We start from the raw sequence: 23,942 nt of genomic DNA on the forward strand, positions 1-23,942 counted from the left end.
GTATGATTTGCGTGAGTGCATCATCATCGAAAAAAAAAAATTTTTTTTGTGGTAGAAGTTGTTTGTTGTATACATGCGTGTGTTTTGTGTATGTGTGGGAGCGGCCGATATCATTTCAACAATAACGACGACGACGACGGCGGTAACTTTTTATTTTTAAGCTCGCTTTATTTTTTTTTTATTGCATATAATACTCGCGGTTTCGGCTATTCACAATAACACACACACACATCATCATCGTCGCCGTTGCCGTCGTCGAGACAAACACACAAGGATAAGAAGAAGAAGAAACATCACATCTTCATATTATCATCAGTAACGCAACCGCGTGGCCAATTATCATCATACATAATAATAATGATGATGATGATGATGACAAGAATAGATAAAAAAAAATTGGTTCGTTAATTGTGTTGTTTTTATAACCAAATTGAATATGTTAAAATTTTTTATTTTTGTTTTATTTGTTCTATTTATAGAGATTGAAATTGGATTAATCATCATCATCATCATTGAATTGTTACTGTGATTCTGTTGTTATTATTATTGTTGTTCAACCATATTATTGTCATCCTTATCATCATCATTCCATTCATCTGTATTAGTCATTGAATATGTTGTTGTGTCATAATCACCATAATCATGTTTTCAATATCATATTGATTAAATAATTATATCAATCGACGATACTCAATATCGCAAGATCATTATTATTATTACTATTATTATATAGCGGGCACATTTTCAAGAGATAATTGTTATTGAAAAAAAACAACATGTCGTGTGCAATAAATAATCAATCATCGTGATGATTAGAAGAAAAAAATTTACTGATTTTCGCCAATTTCAACAAAAAAAAACAAATGTCAAACACGATGATATTGAAGCCACAAATATAAGACACTATTATCATATCAAACTACATTGACATTGTGTCTATTTTTTTCCAATTCAAAATTGACAAAACAAATTCTCTCAATTATCATCCTTTTTTAAGGTTGTGAATCCAAATCATCATCATCATCAAAATTTCTTGTATCGATCAATCAAATCGATGAAAATATGAAAAAAATATAAATAAAAAAAAACAAACGAACGAACAAAAGCCAATATATATTCTCATTGATGATCCAATCAATCAACCTGAACAAAATCGATCGACCAAAACCTAGAATAAATAAACATTGAAGAAGAAAAAAAACCAGATCATTCAAAAAACATTTTATAAATACACTATCTCAATAATAATAATGGGACCAAATAATGAAATCTTGTTTGATCAATCAATTTCATTGAATGAAAATGATAATCGAATGACTGAATCAGTACAAATTCCAACAAAAACTAATTTGATTATGAATCATTTCAACGACAATAATGATGATGATGATTACGATCAACCTTACAATCATAAACATTCCAATGGAAAAATCATTCCAATTTCTCATCACAATAATTTAGCTAAATTTATCAACAATAATAGCAATGATAAGGTAAGTTTCTCTTTTTTTTCTTTACTTTAAATTACTCGATTTGGTATTTTTTTTTTAGTACATTTTGGTCTGCTTCATATATTATCTATTTACGTTCGTGTGTGTGTGAGAGAGAGAGAGAAAGTTTAGCATTTTTTTTTGTTATTCAATCATTCATCATTATTTGTGTTGACTTGGTTACCCGCCATCCTTTTTTTTACAATCATCATCATCATCATCATCATCATGGTTTATTATTACTAAAAAATATTGCTTTGGGTTTGGTTTTTTTTTCTCGGTGAGAAAAGAAATTTATATAAAAATCTAATAATGAGTCCTTGCATGATGATTGTACTTTTAGTATGAAATTTATATATTTATTTATTCATCGAAAAAAAGAGAGAAAAAACTGAAAAGTCATTTTCATTCTTTATTTATTTTTTTTTGTTTGAATTATAATTTTTTTTCTTGATTATCATCATCATCATCATCATCGTTTCTGTGCGTGTGTATGTGATTTTTCATCGTCATTTGATACCAAATTGTGAAATATTTGTTTATTTATCCATTGTATGTGTTTACTTTTAATTTCATGCGAGTTTTGATTTATATATATCGAAAAAACAACCAAAATATGAATTGTGATTTGAAATTTTTTTTTTCATTTCATCATAGTTGTGTCATTTTAAATTTTTTTTTTATTTAATAGTAAACTAACAATATATCAGATTTGAGATAGAAAAGTGCAAATATTCACATGGGTAATAGTTGTAATATATTTTTATGTAAACTTTTTAAATGGTCACTTTTTTTAATGATGATAAATGGCCTATTTCCTGGTGAAAAAAAACAACAACAACAACAATAAAACTTTAAGGAAATTTTTTATTGTTCAACACATATATATTAAATTCATTTGCCATACCATTTTAATCTTTTTTTTTTGTTCATTTTCTCTTCCGGACATTTTCAATGATGATGATGATGATGAATGAGACAATAAAAAATCCATTATTTGTTAGATTAGGGAAATGTTACGGAAACAAATTATTTTGTTTTTAAATTTAAAAAAAAACCAATGATCAATCAATTGATCTTTTTTTTGTTAAACATGTGTCTAAATATTGGTTTTCTAGTTGATTAGTAGTATTTATTTGTTTGTCGTTGTTTCATAGTGTTTTTTTTGACATTTAGAACATCTTCTTGTACTTTGTCAATTTTTCAATCATTATCCTTTGTCAAAACTTTATTTTATCCAGTATACTTTCAAGTTGTTCTCAGATCGGAAAATTCTAGGAAATCTCCTGAAAATTCTTCAATATCATTATATCAACATTTTTAAAAATGACAAAATTTCATTTTTTCTTTATATCCATAGTTTCCCAATGACAATCGAAATCGATTGAATGGTGATGATATGGAAATGGATAATTTAAAAACATCAACAATGATGATGAAATCAAATCATTTGAATGGCTATCATCATCATTATCATAATATAAAACATACGAATAAGTCATCAATAGATCAAGATTATTTAAATGGTCAATTAAATGGCCCAATGAATGGTTTCCATCATTATAAAAATGGAAAAATTTCCAATGCAATCCATTACAACGACAATAATGATGATGATGATGATAGCAAACGACCAAATGGTATAAACGGATTCATTGGTAACAATCACCATCATCACCATAAAGATTATCTACAGCCTATTGTTAATGATGATAGTGATACGGAACAAGAACACTGCCCTGAATTGCAATTGTCTTCAATCAAAAAATATAATAATAATTATTCAACTGTTGAAACAAAGAAAAATAGCATTTTAAAAAATTATTCAAATGAAAAAAATAGCTACAATAAACAAATATCAATATCAAAATCATATTATTGTTCAACGACAAAAACAGCTAATACAAGATTAAAAATAAAATCAACACCTGATAATCGTTTTAATCGTTATGAAGAACCACCATATCATATTGCCTTCCTTTGTTATGTTAGTTATGCTGTACTAATTATATTTGGTTATCTTCGTGATTTTATGCGTAAAACTGGATTGGAAAAAAATTTATCGGCCGTTGAACGTGATCGTGAGGTAAGTTTATTGTTGCCATTGGTTATTTATTTAATTTTCTGGTTTTGTTTATATTTATATATTATATTATATATTATTATTTTCTTTAATCAAACAAGGGATATACATCTTTATATAAAAGTTTTGAATCATTTTATACCCGTAATATTTATCGTCGTATACGTGATGCATGGAATCGACCAATTGCAAGTGTACCCGGTGCTGAAATCGATGTTGTTGATCGCCATTCATCGGATGAAAATTGGACATTTGAGTATGTGTAAATGTCAATGGTTTTTTACATGACCAATTTATAGATGATGGAATTTTTTTTTGTATTTCCAGATTTCCTGGGACAAAATATCGTGTAATAAATATGGGATCATATAATTATCTTGGCTATGCTGAAAATAGTGGACCAATACATGAAAAAGTTGTCAAAACAATTAGAGATGATGGTGTTGGTATTTGTTCGACACGCAATGAATTTGGTCATAATGAACATGTTAAACAACTAGAACAATTGGTGGCTAGATTTTTAGGTGTCGAATCATGTGTTGTATTTGGAATGGGTTTTGCAACAAATTCAACTAATATACAATGTTTTGTTAGCCAAGGATGCCTAATTATGAGTGATTCTAATAATCATGCATCACTAATTTTGGGTTGTCGTCTTTCGGGTGCCACTATACGTATATTTAAACATAATAGTGAGTATATTATTTGACAAAAAATAACAAGCAAATAATTTTTGTTATTCGTTAACAGATATGAAAGATTTAGAACGTAAAATTCGTAGATATATTGTTGATGGACAACCAAAGACTGGTGAACCATGGAAAAAGATTATTATTATTGTTGAAGGAATATATTCAATGGAAGGAACAATTGTAAATCTGCCTGAATTAATACGAATCAAAAAACAATATAAATGCTATATTTATCTGGATGAAGCACATTCAATCGGTGCACTTGGACCCAATGCACGTGGTGTAATCGATTATTTTGGATGCGATCCAAATGATGTTGACATATTGATGGGAACATTTACAAAAAGTTTTGGTGCTGCCGGTGGTTATGTAGCCGGTCGTCGGGATCTTGTTGATCTAATACGAATCAATTCATTTAGCCATTATTATGCTAATCCAATGTCGGCACCGATTGCAATGCAAATTAGCTGTGTAATACGATCATTGTCAGGTGAAGATGGTACTGATGATGGAAGAAAACGTATACAAAAATTAGCACACAATTCTCGATATTTTCGTAAAAAATTACGTCAAATGGGTTTTATTATTTATGGTCATGATGATTCACCTGTCGTACCGTTATTGCTTTGTTTTTGTTCAAAAATTGCGTAAGTTTTATATAATCATTGAAATGTTTTCTTTTCCAATTAAATTCTATTCATTAATAGAGCCGTAATCCGTATGGCCCATGATAAAGGTCTTGGATTTATCGGTGCTGGTTATCCTGCCACATCATTGACCACTGGAAGAGTTCGATTCTGTATATCAGCTGCCCATACCAAAGATATGTTAGATCGTTCATTGAATGTAATGAATGAAATTGGCGATAAGATTAATATCAAATATTCAACTGAAACTGTTGACGATAAGGATGATGATGAAGAATTTCATAATTATGATGGCAATGATGATTAGGTTATTTTTTTTCCTCAAAAAAAAAAAAATTATATATCTGGTAGTCTGTCTCTGTGATAAATAACGATGATGATGATGATGGTTGCTACAAAACGAATCAAAAAAAAAAAAAAAAAAAAAAAAAAACAAACGGAGACCAAATAATCTTCAAAATTAACCTCTGAACTTTCTGATTCTCTCACTATTCATAATTCATTCCAGACGAAAAAAAAAATTTAATTTTAGTCAACCAAATATATAAATATTGTAAAATCATCAAGAGAAAACAACCATTTTTTATTCGAATCAATCAAAAATATACATATAAATTACACTGGTTTTATTTATATATTATTATTATAATTGTAGATGATGATAATTTGTTACTAATAACACCGCCCGAATACACTCACACTAATTTGTTAGAAGGTTTCTTTTTTTTCATTCACGTAAATATTATTATTTTTTACTTAAAAAATAATTCCAATCAATTCAGATGTTCACAATGTTTCCATATATATTTTTTTTTGTGGAAAAAAAATCTGTCTTTTTACTTGTTAGGTATTTCAATTATTATTGTCCTTTTCAGAAAATAAAAAAAATTTTATTTTATTTTTAAAAATTCTTTCCATTGCTGTTGTTGTGCATTGATGTAATCGATAAATTTGATGATGATGGTGATGATAATTTCAAGGAGAAAAAAAAATCAGCTGATTGTCATCATTGAATCAAATCTGTATTTGGTTTGTGGTATTCATTGGTGTGTAAACAAAAGTGTATATATGATTACAAAACAAAATGAATTCCATAATTTCATCATCACCAACACCATCCACTTATGTGAAAGAATGGTCCAATCTTGAATCAATCAAAAAAATCCAATATAATCGTCTTGGCCATACTGATATGTTTGTTTCATTAATAAGTTTTGGTGCAGCACATGTTGGACGTGGTATAAATATTAATAATAATGATGATGATGATGATGATGGTGGTAATAATCAAATTGAAATTTCTAATATATCGCCAAAAGTTATTGATGCAATTTGTCAGGCAATACGTCTCGGTATTAATCTAGTGGATACATCACCATTCTATGGAATGGGATTGTCCGAAATTATTGTCGGTCAGGTAACCGAAAAAAAAAATTGAAATTTGATTTTTCTTTCAATTGTCATAACATTTTCTGTTTTTTTTTGATCACTTTTCTTTCAAAAAAAAGGCATTGAAAAAAGTTCCACGTCAAGCATATTATTTATCGACCAAAATTGGACGACATTCGGATTGCAATTTTGATTATAGCCGAGATGCTATTCGAAAATCAATTGACAAAAGTTTGAAAAAATTAAATGTAAACTATGTGGATATCGTACATGTTCATGATGTTGAATTTTGTCCATTGGAACTATTGTTACGGGAAACATTACCCGAATTAGAACGGTTACGTTTGGCTGGAAAAATTCGTTATATCGGCATTTCGGGCTATCCATTATCATTGCTTAGGTATGTATTAGAATGATAACTTTAGTTATTGAAAAAAATTTTTTTTACAGAGAAATTGTCGAAAAAAGTTCGGTAAAAATTGACATCATTCTTAGCTATTGTCGTCATTCACTTTGGGACAATGAATTTGTCAATTATTTGGATTATTTCAAAGTAAGCAATAGTTACATTTTTACTCACAAACAAAAAAAAAATCACTACTACTACTACTACTAAATGATTTACATAGTCGAAAAATATTGGAATCATAAATGCAGCAATATTCGGCATGGGTTTATTAGGTAATGATAATTCAACCATTCCAGAATGGCATCCAGCATCGAAAAAGATTCGTGATCGTTGTCAACGTGCAAGAGAAATTTGTATGGTAATCAGCCATTCATCATCAGTCATTTTCAGTATTTCATTTCATTTCATTTTTTTTTATTGTTCACTCTTTGCCATAGGCAAATGGATCGATACCATTAACTAGATTGGCGCTTAGATATTCATTACATGAAAAACGGATAGATACACATTTGATTGGAATGGAAAGGTAACCATCACCAGAAGATTTGATTGTTTTTCTTCAGGGTGATTGAAATGTTTGAATGATTCTGATCATTTTTTTCGTTTTTCTTTTGTATTCAACACAATTCTAGTATTGATATTGTCAATAGTAATCTATCAGCAATTATTGGAACAAATTCAAATGATGTTTGTAAAGAAAATGAATTACTGGATTTAATTTTAAGGCAAGCATTTGGCAAATCTATTGCTGAAATGACATCCTCATCATCAAATGAAAATTGGGAACAAATTGAAGTGGATCGTTATCGCCAGAATCCAGAAGAATTTATTCAATTTCTTCGTCAATGTTGGTCTGGTACTGTGCACACGCATAGTGACTAATTTTATTAACAAATTTACATATAAAAAATCATAATTTTCGTATCATAATTTTTGATTTTTGATGAAAAATAAAAATAAAAATAAAATGAACGTTGAAAAGAATACAAATGAAGTGGATGAACTATGTGAACAAATGACAGCAAAAGTTTTGTCCATTGTACTGAATGAATTTCCTAAAAAAATCAAAGAAATTGATAAATTACGACAGAACTTTGAATGGAAATCGATTTTAACATTGAAAACAGCAAATATGCAATGGATTACAAACATTGTCGATCGATTGATTATTAAACAATGTTGTAATATCGATATTGATGGTGAACAACAAAGAAATTGTATTCAAAATGGTGAAAATAAACCATATTTATTTCATTTCCAATCGAATAATGATCGTCATGATGGCCAAATGATGATGATGATCGAAACAAATAAAAAAATCAATCAATTGATCGAACAGCTGAAACCATACATAATCGATTTAATCGATCTAACTTCCAAGATAAATTTTGTATTAGAAATTTTATCACCTAAAATACAGGATGGCCATAATTTCGGCGTACTTGTACAAACGAAAGCAATGTATTATGTGGCCGATGTTTATCATTCTTGTTGGGGACAATTATTAACACTTGAATCCTATTATTCAAGACGACGATCATCATTAAATTATTGTATGCTCAATCCACAATTGATTGATTATCAAATAGCTCATAATGAAATTGAACGCGATACAATGTACACGTTGTGTTCGACAATCAATCAACTTTATCATTTCTATGCTGGTATCAATGATTTTGTGGAAAAAAATTTACAAAAATTAATTCAACCAAGGGATTAATTAATATTGTATATATCGAACAAAACAAAATAGAAAAAATTTTTAATCTAATTAAGTCAAAACTGCATTTCATCATCTTGATTATTAAAAAAAAAATGTAAACAAAAAATCAAGTTTGACAAAAATTGGTAATTTTTTTTGCTGATTTTCAATCTAATGTTTCATGATCAATTTTGAATGAAACTTGTTTTCGTGATGATGATGATGATGAATCGATTGTAGTTTGATGATTTTTATTTTTATTATTGTTGGATTCATTTTTATTATTCAATGATGATTGTTCATCCATTGTAATTGCTGCCAAATCATTGGTTAATGGTGATACCAGCCGTGATTGATCCATATTGATACGATATAATAATTTGGTAAACATTGTAATCAAATAACGATAATTTGGTTCTTGTGCAAATTTCAAACTACGTACATAAAGCATATAATGATAATATTCTGGTGGTAGATTGGCACACAGTTCATCGAGATGTATCATTTTTTTTGTAATGAAAATATTTTCATATTTATCATTATTGCCTGTATTGCTAGAATTATTCACCGGAAGTCCTTGCCATGGTAGCTTACCATGTACAAAATACAATAACATATAACCAATGGATTCAAGATCATCACGACGACTTAATTCTTTACCTTTATGTGCATGTAGGCTCATATAACGTGGTGTACCATATACACCGAATTTTTTCGGTTCATTATTATTTGTTGAAATTTTCGGTATATGTTTCGAATCGGCTGTTTCAAATAACTTGGCATTAATAAGACCAACCATATGAACCTGATTTGCTTTAGGAGTGGCTGGACGTCCAAGGCAGAAATTTTCCGGTTTAACATTGCAGAAAATAATTTTTTTCGAATGCACAGAACGAATTATTTCCAATATCATAATGGCAATCTGTGTTGTTGTACGTAGATTTAAACGTGAATTATTTGTCACCATTAATTCTTCAAGATTTGGTCCTAATAATTCCATAACCATAGCATCATATGGTCCGCATTCACCAAAATGATATATTTTTGGCAGTCCAGGTAATGGTCCTGGTTTATAAACAAATGGAAAAACAAAACTCAACAATCAGATCAGTCTAGTTTTGGCATAAAACGATAAACCACCACCACTTACCCAGGATACGATACCAATCATATTCTTTTCGAAGTTTTGCATTTGGATTATCTTTCCGGACTAATTTTGTGGCACAAATTTCATTTGTTTTTACATTACGTGTTAGATATACTTGACCAAAACTTCCTATTTTAATACATTTGATGATTAAAATTTACTAAAAAAAAATCTAAAAACTTACCAGCAGCGATTGAAAGACCTTGTATCAATATAAATGGTGAATCTTTAATTTCTGCACCTTCCAACGGAAATGTTGACGATTCATTGAATGTAAATTGATTCAATGAATTCGATGTTGATGTTGTTGGTGATTTTTCACTCATTTTCATCAACGTTTTAGACAATTTTTAAAACAAACGACTTTCACAATGATTTGGAAAATCAAAAGAGGAAAAAAAAATCTTAGGCATCCAGAAAACATGATTAAATCTTAAAATGATCATTTTCTAATCTATTTTTATGACCGGGTTTAGATGAATTAGTGTCTGACTAGAAATCTTCATTTTAATCCTATGATGATGTGTGTGTATGGATGAATTGCACACACACACATACAGACACACAATTTTTATTGTCCGGAATTTATTATCGTCAAAAATAATGGTAAACATGTTTCCATGGTTTCCATATTTTCTCATTTTCTTTTTTGATGATAATTATAAATCGAACAAAATGCTACATTTTTCCATTCATGATTATTGATTGAATTTTCATCATTTGAATATATAAAACAGTGGGGAAAAAACACCACATTGGTCATATGTGTTTTGTTCATATTTCAACACCATATAGAGTGTTTGATTGTTTTCCAGTCCGAAAATTCCAATTCATTAAATTTTCGATAAAATTAAATTTTCAAGCTTAAATATGCTATATACATAACACACTAAGAACACTGATTTTTTTTCTTTTGTTCAACACAATTTTCAAGTAATAAAAAAAAACAAGCCATGACTGTGCTTGATGATCGTTTGCAATATAAAACACAAACATCTGAACCTCGTTTTACGGCCAAAATTGGTCCATCACTTAATTCATTGCCAATTGTTGGCATAATTGGTGGCATATTAATTGCATTCATATTTGCATCAGTACTTCTTTATTATTTTGGCTATTTGGATCATTGTTTCAAGACGAAAAAATTACCGAAAAAATCACGATCATCATCGAATCGAATGCAATGAGATGATTGTGATTCTTTCAAAATGAACCCAAAAATCATTCAAATGATTATGGTGTAATCAAAAATAGGAAACAAGAAAAAAAGAAAAGAAAATAGAAACTCTAACAACTTCCGATCTCCAAAAAAAAAAAAAAAAAAAACAAAACAAATCAACCACTCAATTACAAGAATCAAACAAAAGTCAACATTTCAAAATTATTAATTCGATTACATCATCATTACCTGACTTGGTTTTTGTTATTGGAGAATAAAAAAAAATGTAATTTTCGATACAAATCAATCTGCTGCTGTTGCTGCTGTCGTTATTTCGTTAAACAAATTATCGATAATAAGAGGATCAAAAAAAACTTGTTTTTTCTTTCTTTGATTAGTTTTTTTTTACTTACTGGATTGCTTTTTTAGCAGTGTATGTGTGTGTGTGTAATAGAAAACAAAAGTGCTTTTTTTTCCCTTCCAAAGTGTGTTGCCTATCAATAATCTATAAATTTCATCTGATTTGATTCAATATTGGAAATCATCATTAAAATAACCACTCAATGTTTTGTACTTTTGATAATTAATCAATTTAGCGAAAAATAAATAATAAAAACAACCGTTTTGATTGTTTTGTTTGTCATTTGATCACTGACTGGTTGCTGTTTCATGTTCATCATTGATCGCGCGCACACATCACACGATGAAATTAATCGCCTGTCTAGGATTATTTTTGGGTAAACAAAAAATTGAAAATTTTCAAATAAATTCAATGTCCATTTTCTATTTCTATTTTATAGCCACAATGATGATCATCGAATCGACGACGGCCAAACCAATTCCTGGTAATTGATTGGAAATTTTTTTTTGTTTTTTTTGCTAATCATTTTTTTTATTTCAAAATATTATCAGAAACCAACTACGACTCACTACTACCGGAATCACCTTTGGCTGGTGATTTTAATTGTCCAATAAATTCATTATGTCGTAAACATTGTCGAGAAAATGGCTTCAAAGATGGTGTATGTCAAGGTTTATTCAATAAAGATTGCCGCTGTATTGGTTGAAAACAACAACAACAATGACAAAAACATTGAGTGATGTGAAAATCTAAATTTTTTTTTTTGTCATCAAAATTCCTCACATTCACATAAACACCGTTTGTGATATATCGACAACCGAACGTTTTTTTTTCTCACCAATACTAAAACAAACACCCTTTTTTTGTCTGTCATGAAATTTATAAATTAATTTTCCAATTCAAAAACAAAAAACAAAAAATCAACTAAAACCAAACAAATTCTCGAATCCATCATCAACAAGCCACACCACACCCTGTTAATCAAATATATTGAAAAACGAACAAAAAAAATTCCCATTAAACGACAATAATAATGGAGCGACAAAAAAAATCATTCAATTGAAAAAAATTCCGTATAAAACATATACACACATAAATATCATATTTAAATTCCAAGATCAAGAGAAGAGAAAAAAAAATTTAAATTAAATTAACACGCACACACACACACACACATGTTTTTGACATTCAAAATTTTTCCAATTTAAATATACAAAACAACAACAACAACAACAATGGTTCAATGTCAACAGTAAAATTTGTCAAGATTAATTATTGGGGTCAACCAATCAATTCATTCAATACGAACCTTTTTGCATATACTTGATGAATCCATGTTTTGCTGATGCTGGTGTTGATTGATTAATTTCATTTTGCTTCTTCTTTTTATTTATTCATGGAATTATTATTATTACTATTATGGCACACATTTGAGAATATCATTTTCATATCTGACTATTTTTTTGGTTAGTTGGATCAAAAAAAAAAAAAAAATGGAAATAAAACATCATTATCATGAAAATAAAATACATACCCTAAAATTTTTACTCATAAATGAATAAATAATTGGATTCATAAAACTATGTGCCATCGATATCCAATGGCAAAAAAAGTAGCTACCAACAAATGCATAGTATTTGAATTCTGAATCAACGTGAAGAAAATTTGTTTTAAAATATATCAATATATTGAACAATTGTATTGGTAGCCAACAAACGGTAAACACCATGATAATGATTATGAGCATTTTTAGTACCTATATGGGGGAAAAAATTTGTGATCATCATCATTATTTTTAATGAACAAAAATTTGATTAGATGGAGGCTATCTTGTTCAACGAAATTGATATTTTCACATTTGGGTAATGTGAATTTTAATTGAAAATATAACATATACCTTATGACGACGAATATTGATCAATTTTGATGAACGTTGATTAGTAGTAGTGTTATGATCAATCATAAAACTTGAAATACTACCATTACAATTAAAACATTTTGAATGATGTCGATGATAATATGATGATGATGATGATGATTTTTTTCGATGATTCAATAATGATAATTTTAGACAAACAAAATGATCATCTGCTTGTTGTTTTGTTGTTGCTAATTTTTCTATATAAATGAAACAAACAAACAAAATCAATTACAATGTGGTGTAAACAAACACATTGTTAAAATGACTTACTAATTTCAGGAACATTTGTTTCAGAAATCTTGATAATTATTGATTCAGATTCTAGATTTACATCATCATCATCATCATCATTAGCATTATTATTCAATTTATTTGTCAACACTGGAAACATGATCATGAAAAAAAAATCTTATCAATACACCAGAATTTCATTCATGGAATTCTTACCGGCTGCTTTTCTCATAGTAGTAGTACATGTTGTTTTCTTATCAAAATTTTTGTCCAAACAAAATTTTTGCTGCTGCTGCTGTTCAGGTCCACGATAACGAAATAATTTCCAACCCATTGCCGTATAAATAATACAAAGTGCTAACATTGGCAATGCAAATGTTGTTGCAAATATAAACGCCGTATAAAGTTTACCTTCCATTGATTCTGGTTTCCAACGTTCATCGCATGATATATATTCACGTTGATTATGTATAAATGTTTTTGTTTCTGAAGCAAAAAATTGTAATAAACCTAATAATAATCCGGATAACCAAATTAAAATGACAATCAATGTACGATGACGTTTGAACCATGATTTTGATTTTTTCAATGGATGCATTATGGCCATATAACTAGAATAGAATTGGAAACAAAATCGCAGAAAAAATGATGATGATGATGATGATGATGACAAAAAAAAGTCTTACCGATCAATAGCGATGGCAACCAATGTATAAATACTGACAGTGATTGTTGTTAATTGAGCAAAATTAACAATTGAACACATTGATGGGACAAATATCCAATGGCCAAACATATAATATGTATATGTAAATGGTATAGTAAACATTGCCATCAATAAATCAGCAATGGACAGGTTGATTAGAAATTTTCGTAGATCACGTGTACAACGTTTTCCTTTCCACATGACAATTATTGTCAATAGATTCGATATGAATGCAAAACAAGCAGTGAATGAATATAAAATTATCAAAAATATTTGATATGATTCATCTAATGCTTCCAATGATTTTTCGCTCGTTTTATTATTATTATTATTTGTATTCTGTGTATGATCCATAATTGATTATTAATAATTCACATCATATGCAAAGAATCAATGATCATTAATACAGTTGAAACAATTTTCCTGAGAAATTCAAACGAATCGTTAGCGAAGAAGAGGACGAAAAAAAATTGAATTGATAATCAGCTAAACGATTGTTGATTGATTGCAAAAGAGATGATTTCATTATTCATTCATCGATATGAGCTAGAAAAAAAAAATTGCAAATCAAAAAATCATCATCATCATCATCAAACTAATCGAAACAAACAACAATCGATTCCATCGATATGGGAAAAACAATAAATTCATATATACAAATCGTATGTTAGATTGCAAAAAAAAAATCATTCGAATAATATCGATGGCTGTAAGTAAGTTTTTCATGCATTTCTCTAGCTACCATATTCAAACGAAACAAAACAACAAAAAGAAAAAAAAATTTCCAGATGTTACCACATCAACTTTATGTAGAATATTCTTCCGGCTAAGAATATTCCTAAAAGACACACATAGACAGTTCACAATCATATAATCATCATCATCATCATCTTATTTATTTTTCTCAACAACTTTCAATCACTATTATTGAGAATATTGAACATATCCAAAAGAAAAAAAAATTTCGAATGAAAAAAAAAGATAACAATACGATAAACGAAATTGCATTTTTCACAATGAAAAACGGAAAAAAACTCCAGAAAAAAAGCATTAAATTTTCGAATTCAATTTTCAACTAAAAATGGTTAGGCAAAAAAAATTGATGATGATGATGATGATGATCAAAAATTAATCCATTTATTTTGATTTTTAAATGTTGAAAATGTCATCAATTGGATTACGAAATGATTGCGTACCGTCTGAATAATAATGACCTTTGTCTATGTGTTTTGTTTGAGAGAGCAAAAAAAAAAACAAAAACAAAAACAAAAAAAAAACAAAAAACAACAATAAATTCACATTACATTTCAGGCATTTCCTTGTGGAATAAATTGAAAACAAAATACAAAACAAAAAACAAACAAAACATTCCAAAACAATTTAAAAAATCTCAATAGTGGAACATATATAAATAATAATTTCAAAAATTTTTTTCTCTTTTTGCCAGAGACTGGAATAATTTTCGACGGTAAAGCTAACATTTTTTTAATTTCTGCATTTCAATCTTAATTCAACAGAATTCAATATCAAAACCAGAAAGTTAATAAATGAATGAATGGAAATTTTCAGAGCCTAAACTTGTCTGTATTTTTTTCACCATTTTTCTTAAATATTTATAAATAAACGTAGAAACATCATACAAAATATATGACAGGAAATGAGAAAATTTCCAACATTTTCACCATCAGAAAAAAAATTATGACGATAATGATGATTTAGCATAATTTCCTTTTTTCACATACAATTTCACACAACCATTCTGCTTTTCATTTCGAGATATATGCCAACTTGGTTGATCATTTTATTATGGTAATCAAAGGGTTTAATCAAAGGAATCGTCTTGTGATTGAATTTGGATGATGAATAAAAAAAAACAAAATTTCTGCACTCGACAGTTTTCATCATAATCATATAATAATATAATTAATAATTAATTACCAGCAATAACAAGATTTATTTTTTTTTTGGAGCACAGCAGGTGTGAATTATTATTCTCATGATCAAGTATGTATATACTGTATTTAATTTGATTGATGATTGAGAAAAAATAAGTGGAAAAGGATGAAAAAATTTCAAGTTCAAACAACAACAACAACAAAGTTCAAGTTTCAACAAACAAACAAACAAACAAGAAATTTTTTTAAAATTTTTAAATCAAAACAAACAAACACATGAAACAAGAGAGAAAGGCACATTTTTTTTCGTAAACAATAAACAAAATCGTGTGGTTTTTTTTTGTCAATGTGGTAATTTGGTTAATAATTGACTAAAAATTGTGTTTCATTTATGGAAAACTGACAAAAAAACACACACACACACACACAGGCAAATTCCATCGATATGAAATGGAAAAAAAAACAGTTTTTTGGTCCGCGCCATTCATATTCTGTGACCATCATCATATCATGTAAAATGTTATTGCACGTGCGCATATTCGATAATGTTAACGATGATAAGAATTTTTTCTTTATTATTGCCCCATTTTCGAATATTCTATGACGATATTGAATGGGATGAAAGAATTTTTTTTTTTTTTCATTGACGCAAACTCAATCAATTTTGTGGTAAAAAAAAAAGAGAAAAAATTTGCCCATTTCTGGAATGTGATTATCATGTGCGTGTGTGTGTCGTGTATTCAATTAAATCAATCATAACATTAACCTGCTGATCGATTCAAAAACAAATATCAAATTGAATTGATTGAATTTTTTTTCACTGTAATAGAGGTGAATTTCACATCTTTTTTTTTGTTTTTGTTTTTTTCCAATGAAATTGTTATAGTTTTCTAATGAAAAAAAAAACAATTTCTGGTACAAACATTGTTTTTGATTCACATGAAATTCACCATTTACTTTTCTTTTTATTTGGAAAAGAATTTGGGTTTTAGATTCTGCACACACACACACACACACACACACGACCCATTAGATTTGTTATTAGCATAAATGATTATTTAGAAATAAAAAAAAAGATCAATTCAAAAGAAATTGTGAATTCGATTTGAATAATAAAATGAATTTATAATTGATTGACATTTGTGAAAATCGAAAAGAAACAAATATACAATACATTTGCATTTATTTTTCACTTACCTGGGTATTGCAGAGAAATTTTTTTTTGTCTTGTTTCCAATCGATTTTTATATTGATTTGTTGAAATGAACGATAACAATATCTTCAATCTGTTTTAGTGTAGGTTTATGATATTACATCTGGAAACATTTTTTTCCTGAATTTGAATTTGAATTTGATTTGAAAAATTTGCATTACTAAAATAAAAACAAAAATGTGAATTCCAACAGGAATTCTCGATACATGTGATGATTGTTGTCGTTGTTGAATTGTCAAAAAAATACATGAATGACAATCACAAGCAAGCTGTCAATGTTTTTTTTCTCCACAAAAAAAGTAACAGTGATTTTCAATCCTGAATAACACACACACACACACACACACACACACACAGATCGTGTTTCTTTGTCATTAAATTTTTTTTTCGAATGTTTCTTTACATGGAAAAATTAACGAAATCTAAAAAAAAATCCTTTCCACTGTAACAACATTTGATGGCCGAAACAAAAAAAAAAAACATTTGGGTCAATTTACTGGAATCAGATTAAAACGAATTTCTATGTAGAAAAAAACAACTGTAACATTATCTCTCATCTAATCATCTCACATGTTGTTGGATTTATTATTTCACATTAACATTGAACAAACACATGGTATTTGGCCAGAATGAAATGATGAAAATCAAATTAAAACACAAAAACAAAATGTAAAAAAATCATCAAAAATCACATAAATCCCTCTCATCAATTGTGTCATCATCTAGTGTTTATCGAACGAAATTGAAATGTTTGAAAATTGAAACGTTTTATATGAATGAATCACATATATATAAAGGTTTTTTTTTTCGACACCGCCAATGTATGTGGTAGTAGCATAGATTAGAAAAGTAAGGAAACATTCATAAATGTGTGTGTGTTTGTGAATCACCGGCTGAAAATATGTATGATGGGTATGAAAGTTTTCCTATCTTTAATCTATGCTACTATGTTTTTTTTTTCTTACTACTCATCATCATTTGTATTTTATTGTTGGTTCGGTCAATTTTTTTTTGTGGTGAATTTCATTGGTTTCTGCCAATAGCAGCAGCAGCAGCAGCAGCGGCAGTAGCTCCACTGTGTTTTTATCACAATTGTACTACAAAATCTGACGTGGAAATCACCATCATCATCGTAAAGTCGACAACGGCAATTGTATGTTTTTTTTTTGGTTGATTTTTTGTTCGAAAATTATTAATTTTTTTTTTGCATTATTATTATTTTGATTGAATAAAAATTGGAATTTTTCAAATCCAATTTTATTCATCATAATAATTCAAAACATCGGTCATCATTTTATCATATTTTGTACCGTAAATTATCACGCTGTTTAGTCGTTTGGCTCATCTATTCATCAACAATTTTTCTTTTTCTTTTTACAGGTTCGTCCTATTTTTTCATTCTATTTCTCAATCATTAGATTAATTATATAAACTGATTGATTGATTTAAGTTTTCAGATATATTTCTGGAGCTTATATTCCATCTGTATGTATTGGTTTTGGCGTTTGTGTGTGTGTGTGTGTGTTATGAGTAGTTGATGATCGAATTATTTTTTTTATTATAAACACGCTCGTGTGAAGAGAGTAGGAGGAGGAATCCATTTTGATTTTGTATTGGCCCCTTACAACAAATCAATTTGATTACAAACACGTTAAATTAATTATCATTTTTTTTCGTTTATTAATTAGATTCTACACACGCCCATCAGATTCGAACACTTAGCAGCAACAACAATATATAAAACTTTACAGGTATCTTATCAATGCATCATTTTTTTCCTGTCCATTCTAATTAATTGATATTGGTGTTTTTTTTTAGTCATTCCGAATTTTTATTCTGATTTTGTGAATATAAATTTGATTCGCCATTTTCCAATCATTCATCATCCTCCATCGTCAACAATAACAACAAAAAAAGAATAGTCGTGTTTTCTTTTGTTTTTTTGTTGATGGTGCTCATCTTTTTATAATTCAAATTAGTTCAAATTTTAAATCATTGAATTGTAATTTGTTTCAAATTAAAACAAAACAAAAAAAATGGGAAACGTTTTCGCCAATCTATTCAAAGGCCTTTTTGGCAAAAAAGAGATGCGAATTTTAATGGTCGGTTTAGATGCAGCCGGTAAAACAACCATTTTGTATAAGCTTAAACTTGGTGAAATAGTGACTACAATTCCAACTATCGGTATGTTTTTTTTTCGGTTGAATAATCATCATTTTCATAATCATAATTCATATATATAGGATTCAATGTTGAAACGGTTGAATATAAAAACATTAGCTTCACCGTTTGGGATGTTGGTGGACAGGACAAGATTCGTCCATTATGGAGGCATTATTTTCAAAATACACAGGGCCTTATTTTTGTGGTCGATAGTAATGATCGTGAACGTGTTGGTGAAGCACGTGAAGAATTGATGCGTATGTTGGCTGAAGATGAACTACGTGATGCTGTACTATTGATCTTTGCAAACAAACAAGTAAGTATATTTGAAGTCATATATAACTGATCTCTAATTCTTCAACAAAAAAAATCAGGATTTGCCCAATGCAATGAGTGCCGCCGAAATTACCGATAAACTTGGTCTTCATTCATTGCGTAATAGAAATTGGTACATTCAAGCAACATGTGCTACAACTGGTGATGGTCTTTACGAAGGATTGGATTGGCTTTCCAATCAGCTTAAATATCAGAAATGAAGCATTTTCATCATTTTTTCTCCTCTTTCTCTCTCTCTCTCTCTCTCTATTATTCTATTCTTTAAAATGTTTCATTTTGATTTTATAAATATTAATAATAATCGATTGATTGATTGAATGATTTAACAATAACAAAAAAAAACGACAGAAAAAAACCTATACAACACAATAATAATAATATGAATGTGTGTGTTTCACGATCAATCAATCAATCAATCCAGAATCAGATACAAACAACATCCAAATAGCCATCAATTCTTGGATTATCAACGTATACATTTCATTATTATAATTATTAATTATTACCTAAATATATTGATTTCCTTCATACACACACACACACACACACACACACAATTCATCAGATTTCTCCTGAAAAGAAAACCGATGGAATATTTCATTCAATCAACCAACATACACACCACTTTATGATCCACGATGCAAAAAAAAAATTGAACAAGAAAAAAACAAAAAACAAACCATTTGGGATCAACCACACACACACACACAAACACAACATCCATCCACCCAACCACACTGACACCGACACAATAAATTTGATTTTTCTTTCTTTTTTTTTTAAATATAGATTTTTATTTTATAAAAAAAACAAATTCTTTTCTCTTTCATTTAGAAATATTTTACTGTTTCTGTGCATGTTCGAGTGTGTAGTGAATGATTGAATTTTTGTTTTTGGTTTTTTTAAAGCTTAATAGTTGGTTGATAAAGATGTGATGTCGCAATAACCGGTGGTGTTGCATGTACAGCATTCTGTATGCGTGCAAAACTTTCGGCAACAGTTACGCCACGTGGTGATTGTGGTGATTTAATCATCATCATTTCAATTGGTTCCATGGATGTTGATGATGATAATCGTGTCGATATTAATGGTGCCATATTGATTATTTTACCATTATTATTTCTCATTATCATCAATGATGATGATGTTGATCTGGATCCATCACCATCATTGCCACTACTATCATTAGGTAATAATGTATTAATACTTTCACCTTCCGTATCCGTATTAATTAATGCATTGGTAGTGGAATTATTATTTTTTAATTTTTTTACATTGCTATTACTACTACTTGATAGATAAAGGCCCAAATCATCCGGATGATTACTACTGTCGCTGTCAAAATAGCTTGTTGCATATTGATGTTGTGGTATATAATCCATCGAATGGTCATATGATTGATGAGAATTTGGTGATAATAATGATCCATATGTTGTACCGAGAAATGGTGTCGTTAAATGTGAATAACTGTTCACACCACCACCACCACTACCAACACCATGATGATGATGATGTTCCACGATATTAGCAGTTGGTATGTAATCATGTAATTTAGAATATGTTTGATGTATCGATGGTGGATGATGATTATGACCATGATGATGATGATGTTCATGATCAAGATGTTTTCTCAATAATTCTTTTTTATGGTTCAATAGATTCATTTTATTCAAATGATCCAATGATCCAAGACCATGATGACCATGACCGTGACCATGTGCACCACTACTGCTATATTGGTCATAATTCGAATCATCCACATGTGGTTCATCCACTATCGATTTACCGAATTTTTTACTATCATAATTTTTATGTAAATCTATTGTCGATTTTGAACCATGATCATGATCACCATAATATGAATGATGTCCTTGTTTTGTTCCGGTGGATTTTCCCGTAGAATATTCTTTATCATACATATAATGTTTTTCATAACCATAGCCACGATTACGTGTATAAACATGATGATCATTATAATCTTTATGATTACCACTTTTACCACCATATTTATCCCGTTTATGATGACCATTATATTTATTTAAACCTGTGGCAAGAAAACAAGGTAAGAGTTAAAGTTTTGTTTGTTTGTTATGTTTACTATAGTTGAATAATAAATGACCACTTGCACGTTCTATTCATATATATGGATACGAAATTAACAAATTAACAAACAAAACGACTAACCTTGATCCAAATGTTCAGTGTCACCATAATAGTTTTTATAACCTAGATAGATTAAATGTAAAAAAGAGAGAGAGAAAGATTAGATCAAATAATTTGTTGTTGTTGTTGTTGTTGATAATTTTTCAACAAATTAATTATTTTTTTTTTCGTTAACAACAACAACAACAACAATAACAGCGACAAGATAATTAGATTTTTATTTTGAAAATTTTAAAGAAAAAAAAATTTTCACGTGATTTGAATTTCGTAAACTTTTTTTTTTTGTTTATTTGCTTGAATAATCTAATCTAATCATCATCTTTGTATTTAAATTTAGATTTCCATCGTTATCAACAATAACATCATCATCAAAGTGTAAAAAAAAAAATTTAAAAATACACATACCACCACCACCACCACCATCGCCATAATGTCCGAGAATATTTTTATCATTACTACCGCCACCGCCACCACTGCTAACAATACCTCCATATTTATAAAGATCATCATAGCTTGATGGTATACCATAATCATTATTATTATGATTATCTAAATGTTGATCGTCATGATGATGATGATGATGATGATGATTATCATGAAGTAATGGACCTAATGCACCGGTTGTAAATGAATCGAATGATTCTTGTGTTTTTAAATCATTTTTGTTATTGTTATTGTTATTATTATTATGGACACTTTTATCGCCATTAATGGCCACAATCGATGATGAAAAGGTAATGAAAATAATCAATAATTTGATTGATGATTGAATAATTGAAAACCTCTCCATGTTGATCCAAATCAATCAATTAATAGTGTGTATCATTTATGGTGATGAATAGAAAAAAAAAATTAAAAACAAACACAGAGAATCACCATTGGAATCATTGAATGAATGAATGAATGAAAAAAACGTAAGAACAAGATTTGGATGTATATTTATATAGGCAGAAATTTTTTTTTGTTTTTTTCCTCTTCAAAACATCTAAACTCTCTCAATACACACACTTGTCATCATTAACGTGTGTTTCACGTGTATATTTTTATGATAATTTGCATATGTGATTCAATTCTATTCCATTCATTCATTTCAAATTTCTCTTCTTCAATCATTGAATCATGTGTCTGCTGAAAATTGTTTCGCAAATCCATTTTATGATGATGATAATTTGAATATATGAAAATGTATAACATGTACATAATGCAAATGTGTTTGACCGATTGATGATGATGATGATGATGAGAAAACAAAGATAAGAAGAGAAAAAAATTGAAACCAAAGAATAAGTGTTGTCAAAATATGATTTCAATTATCATCATCATCATCATCATCATTATGATGACCATTAACTAATAATAATTCATGATATGGCCATAATAGATCATTTAATTATTAATTTGTAACGTTTAAAACAATGATCATCATCATAATGTCAATGCAAATTGTAGCTAATTTATCAGCGAAAAAAAAATGAAATTTTTTTTTTATTTGACAATTTTAGGTCAAAGCATTTTTTTTCATCTTTGTCCAATGTCCAAAAAACGCTAATTTAGTTTCAAAGCCTATTATTGGAATGAAAACACACGTTGACACGTGTTGACAAAATTAGACCTTGAAATTTTTTTTTTATTTTTGTTTGAATCGAATTTCAAGATGTTTGACTACTGAATGATTATTGTTGTTCGATTGGCTCTCGGAAATGACACCACCACCACCACCATCATCATTATTATTACTGTCACTTTTTTTCGATGATTTCTGAATTCATCAAAAAAAAAATCAAAAACATTTTTGATTGAATTGGTACATGTCTGTATCAACTGTTTTTTTTTTTTTAGTTTGTTTCATTTTTTTTTAATTTTGGGGTCAATTAGATTGTTGAGAGAAAATGACCATAATTATTATTATGAATTGCATTGATTTACAATGGGAAAAAAAATTCATTTCAATTTTTCAATTTTTGTTTTGTCTGCTGTGTGAAAATAAAAAATCATCATGTTCATCGCTGTTAATTCTAGGCTTTCTTTTTTTTTTTTTTTTTTTTTGATTTCAATCAACAGGTTTTTTGTTGTTGCTGTTGTTGATTGATGAATTGATTTGGATTATTTTCGGACATCAATTATAATGTATATAGTGCGCGTATGATTCATAGATTTACCTTGAAACTTGATTTGGACACTTTTTGCATTCAATAAAAATCGAAGGATTGACAAAACAAAAAAAAATTTTTTGTT

At 28.6% G+C, this 23,942-nt stretch overlaps 8 protein-coding genes across 24 annotated transcripts; 5 read left to right on the top strand and 3 right to left on the bottom strand.

Moving 5' to 3' along the window:
- Nucleotides 1-91: 91 nt before the first annotated feature.
- LOC124498962 (serine palmitoyltransferase 2) lies at nt 92-5,555 on the top strand. Of its 6 annotated transcripts, none has more exons than XM_075735612.1 (7): nt 92-399; nt 480-1,493; nt 2,851-3,576; nt 3,675-3,829; nt 3,901-4,265; nt 4,324-4,912; nt 4,973-5,555. In XM_075735612.1, the coding sequence occupies exons 2-7, from the start codon at nt 1,251-1,253 to the stop codon at nt 5,217-5,219; spliced, it is 2,325 nt and encodes a 774-aa protein (XP_075591727.1). In that variant the 5' UTR covers nt 92-399; nt 480-1,250; the 3' UTR covers nt 5,220-5,555. The 6 variants fall into 6 exon arrangements, with proteins under 6 accessions (XP_075591727.1, XP_075591729.1, XP_075591728.1 ...); XM_075735614.1 differs by lacking the exon at nt 92-399 and adding an exon at nt 1,552-2,042 and having other exon boundaries at nt 1,387-1,493; XM_075735613.1 differs by lacking the exon at nt 92-399 and adding an exon at nt 1,552-1,770 and having other exon boundaries at nt 1,387-1,493.
- Nucleotides 5,556-5,693: 138 nt separating this feature from the next.
- On the top strand, nt 5,694-7,685 carry LOC124498963 (uncharacterized). The gene is made up of 6 exons (XM_047062796.2): nt 5,694-6,329; nt 6,421-6,701; nt 6,752-6,854; nt 6,931-7,068; nt 7,148-7,236; nt 7,343-7,685. The coding sequence occupies exons 1-6, from the start codon at nt 5,997-5,999 to the stop codon at nt 7,590-7,592; spliced, it is 1,194 nt and encodes a 397-aa protein (XP_046918752.2). The 5' UTR covers nt 5,694-5,996; the 3' UTR covers nt 7,593-7,685.
- LOC124499975 (orexin receptor type 2-like) lies at nt 6,381-17,664 on the bottom strand. 4 transcript variants are annotated; one of them, XR_012832511.1, is made up of 7 exons: nt 13,918-14,651; nt 13,448-13,842; nt 13,271-13,381; nt 12,977-13,197; nt 12,614-12,835; nt 12,389-12,534; nt 6,381-6,720 (listed from the first exon to the last, which is right to left on the bottom strand). XR_012832511.1 is itself a non-coding variant. In XM_075735618.1 (7 exons), the coding sequence occupies exons 2-7, from the start codon at nt 14,289-14,291 to the stop codon at nt 12,466-12,468; spliced, it is 1,392 nt and encodes a 463-aa protein (XP_075591733.1). In that variant the 5' UTR covers nt 14,292-14,483; nt 17,030-17,664; the 3' UTR covers nt 11,631-12,465. The 4 variants fall into 4 exon arrangements, 3 of the variants coding, with proteins under 3 accessions (XP_075591733.1, XP_075591736.1, XP_075591734.1); XM_075735618.1 differs by lacking the exon at nt 6,381-6,720 and adding an exon at nt 17,030-17,664 and having other exon boundaries at nt 11,631-12,534; nt 13,918-14,483; XM_075735621.1 differs by lacking the exon at nt 6,381-6,720 and adding an exon at nt 15,876-16,233 and having other exon boundaries at nt 11,631-12,534; nt 13,918-14,276.
- LOC124499090 (proteasome activator complex subunit 3) lies at nt 7,654-8,430 on the top strand. The gene has a single exon (XM_075735622.1). It carries the CDS (start codon nt 7,654-7,656, stop codon nt 8,428-8,430), a length of 777 nt encoding a protein of 258 aa, XP_075591737.1.
- Nucleotides 8,434-10,994, bottom strand: LOC124498964 (casein kinase I). Its single transcript, XM_047062797.2, has 3 exons — nt 9,744-10,994; nt 9,563-9,688; nt 8,434-9,477 (listed from the first exon to the last, which is right to left on the bottom strand). The coding sequence occupies exons 1-3, from the start codon at nt 9,889-9,891 to the stop codon at nt 8,579-8,581; spliced, it is 1,173 nt and encodes a 390-aa protein (XP_046918753.1). The 5' UTR covers nt 9,892-10,994; the 3' UTR covers nt 8,434-8,578.
- On the top strand, nt 11,131-12,606 carry LOC124491645 (uncharacterized). The gene is made up of 3 exons (XM_075735623.1): nt 11,131-11,455; nt 11,519-11,563; nt 11,631-12,606. The coding sequence occupies exons 1-3, from the start codon at nt 11,422-11,424 to the stop codon at nt 11,783-11,785; spliced, it is 234 nt and encodes a 77-aa protein (XP_075591738.1). The 5' UTR covers nt 11,131-11,421; the 3' UTR covers nt 11,786-12,606.
- A 401-nt stretch (nt 17,665-18,065) lies between the features above and the next one.
- Nucleotides 18,066-20,358, top strand: LOC124499788 (ADP-ribosylation factor 1). 6 transcript variants are annotated; one of them, XM_075735630.1, is made up of 6 exons: nt 18,066-18,198; nt 18,378-18,530; nt 18,734-18,796; nt 18,864-19,229; nt 19,289-19,524; nt 19,583-20,358. In XM_075735630.1, exons 4-6 carry the CDS (start codon nt 19,082-19,084, stop codon nt 19,742-19,744), a joined length of 546 nt encoding a protein of 181 aa, XP_075591745.1. In that variant the 5' UTR covers nt 18,066-18,198; nt 18,378-18,530; nt 18,734-18,796; nt 18,864-19,081; the 3' UTR covers nt 19,745-20,358. The 6 variants fall into 6 exon arrangements, with proteins under 6 accessions (XP_075591745.1, XP_046919709.1, XP_046919711.1 ...); XM_047063753.2 differs by having other exon boundaries at nt 18,378-18,425; XM_075735631.1 differs by having other exon boundaries at nt 18,180-18,356; nt 18,426-18,530.
- Nucleotides 20,359-20,428: 70 nt separating this feature from the next.
- On the bottom strand, nt 20,429-22,647 carry LOC124499101 (uncharacterized). Of its 4 annotated transcripts, none has more exons than XM_075735628.1 (3): nt 22,125-22,647; nt 21,729-21,770; nt 20,429-21,588 (listed from the first exon to the last, which is right to left on the bottom strand). In XM_075735628.1, exons 1-3 carry the CDS (start codon nt 22,495-22,497, stop codon nt 20,447-20,449), a joined length of 1,557 nt encoding a protein of 518 aa, XP_075591743.1. In that variant the 5' UTR covers nt 22,498-22,647; the 3' UTR covers nt 20,429-20,446. The 4 variants fall into 4 exon arrangements, with proteins under 4 accessions (XP_075591743.1, XP_075591742.1, XP_075591741.1 ...); XM_075735627.1 differs by having other exon boundaries at nt 22,119-22,647; XM_075735626.1 differs by having other exon boundaries at nt 22,116-22,647.
- Nucleotides 22,648-23,942: the final 1,295 nt, after the last annotated feature.

The sequence above is a fragment of the Dermatophagoides farinae genome, chromosome 2 (genome assembly GCF_024713945.1).
Source record: "Dermatophagoides farinae isolate YC_2012a chromosome 2, ASM2471394v1, whole genome shotgun sequence".
NCBI lineage: Eukaryota > Metazoa > Arthropoda > Arachnida > Sarcoptiformes > Pyroglyphidae > Dermatophagoides > Dermatophagoides farinae.

Coding starts and splice junctions, on each gene's coding strand:
- LOC124498962 (XM_075735612.1), top strand. CDS start 1,251: ATGGGACCAAATAATGAAATCTTGTTTGATCAATCAATTTCATTGAAT. Junction 3,577..3,674: donor CCGTTGAACGTGATCGTGAG/GTAAGTTTATTG, acceptor TAATCAAACAAG/GGATATACATCTTTATATAA. Junction 3,830..3,900: donor GATGAAAATTGGACATTTGA/GTATGTGTAAAT, acceptor TTGTATTTCCAG/ATTTCCTGGGACAAAATATC.
- LOC124498963 (XM_047062796.2), top strand. CDS start 5,997: ATGAATTCCATAATTTCATCATCACCAACACCATCCACTTATGTGAAA. Junction 7,069..7,147: donor GTGCAAGAGAAATTTGTATG/GTAATCAGCCAT, acceptor TCTTTGCCATAG/GCAAATGGATCGATACCATT. Junction 7,237..7,342: donor CATTTGATTGGAATGGAAAG/GTAACCATCACC, acceptor ACACAATTCTAG/TATTGATATTGTCAATAGTA.
- LOC124499090 (XM_075735622.1), top strand. CDS start 7,654: ATGAAAAATAAAAATAAAAATAAAATGAACGTTGAAAAGAATACAAAT.
- LOC124498964 (XM_047062797.2), bottom strand. CDS start 9,891: ATGAAAATGAGTGAAAAATCACCAACAACATCAACATCGAATTCATTG. Junction 9,689..9,743: donor AGGTCTTTCAATCGCTGCTG/GTAAGTTTTTAG, acceptor GTATTAAAATAG/GAAGTTTTGGTCAAGTATAT. Junction 9,478..9,562: donor TGATTGGTATCGTATCCTGG/GTAAGTGGTGGT, acceptor TTTATAAACCAG/GACCATTACCTGGACTGCCA.
- LOC124491645 (XM_075735623.1), top strand. CDS start 11,422: ATGAAATTAATCGCCTGTCTAGGATTATTTTTGG. Junction 11,456..11,518: donor CTGTCTAGGATTATTTTTGG/GTAAACAAAAAA, acceptor TCTATTTTATAG/CCACAATGATGATCATCGAA. Junction 11,564..11,630: donor GACGGCCAAACCAATTCCTG/GTAATTGATTGG, acceptor AAATATTATCAG/AAACCAACTACGACTCACTA.
- LOC124499975 (XM_075735618.1), bottom strand. CDS start 14,291: ATGGATCATACACAGAATACAAATAATAATAATAATAAAACGAGCGAA. Junction 13,843..13,917: donor GTTGCCATCGCTATTGATCG/GTAAGACTTTTT, acceptor ATTCTATTCTAG/TTATATGGCCATAATGCATC. Junction 12,836..12,976: donor TCAATATTCGTCGTCATAAG/GTATATGTTATA, acceptor TCCCCCATATAG/GTACTAAAAATGCTCATAAT.
- LOC124499788 (XM_075735630.1), top strand. CDS start 19,082: ATGGGAAACGTTTTCGCCAATCTATTCAAAGGCCTTTTTGGCAAAAAA. Junction 19,230..19,288: donor GACTACAATTCCAACTATCG/GTATGTTTTTTT, acceptor TCATATATATAG/GATTCAATGTTGAAACGGTT. Junction 19,525..19,582: donor TGATCTTTGCAAACAAACAA/GTAAGTATATTT, acceptor AAAAAAAATCAG/GATTTGCCCAATGCAATGAG.
- LOC124499101 (XM_047062965.2), bottom strand. CDS start 22,497: ATGGAGAGGTTTTCAATTATTCAATCATCAATCAAATTATTGATTATT. Junction 21,771..22,112: donor CGATGGTGGTGGTGGTGGTG/GTATGTGTATTT, acceptor TAATCTATCTAG/GTTATAAAAACTATTATGGT. Junction 21,589..21,728: donor CACTGAACATTTGGATCAAG/GTTAGTCGTTTT, acceptor TTCTTGCCACAG/GTTTAAATAAATATAATGGT.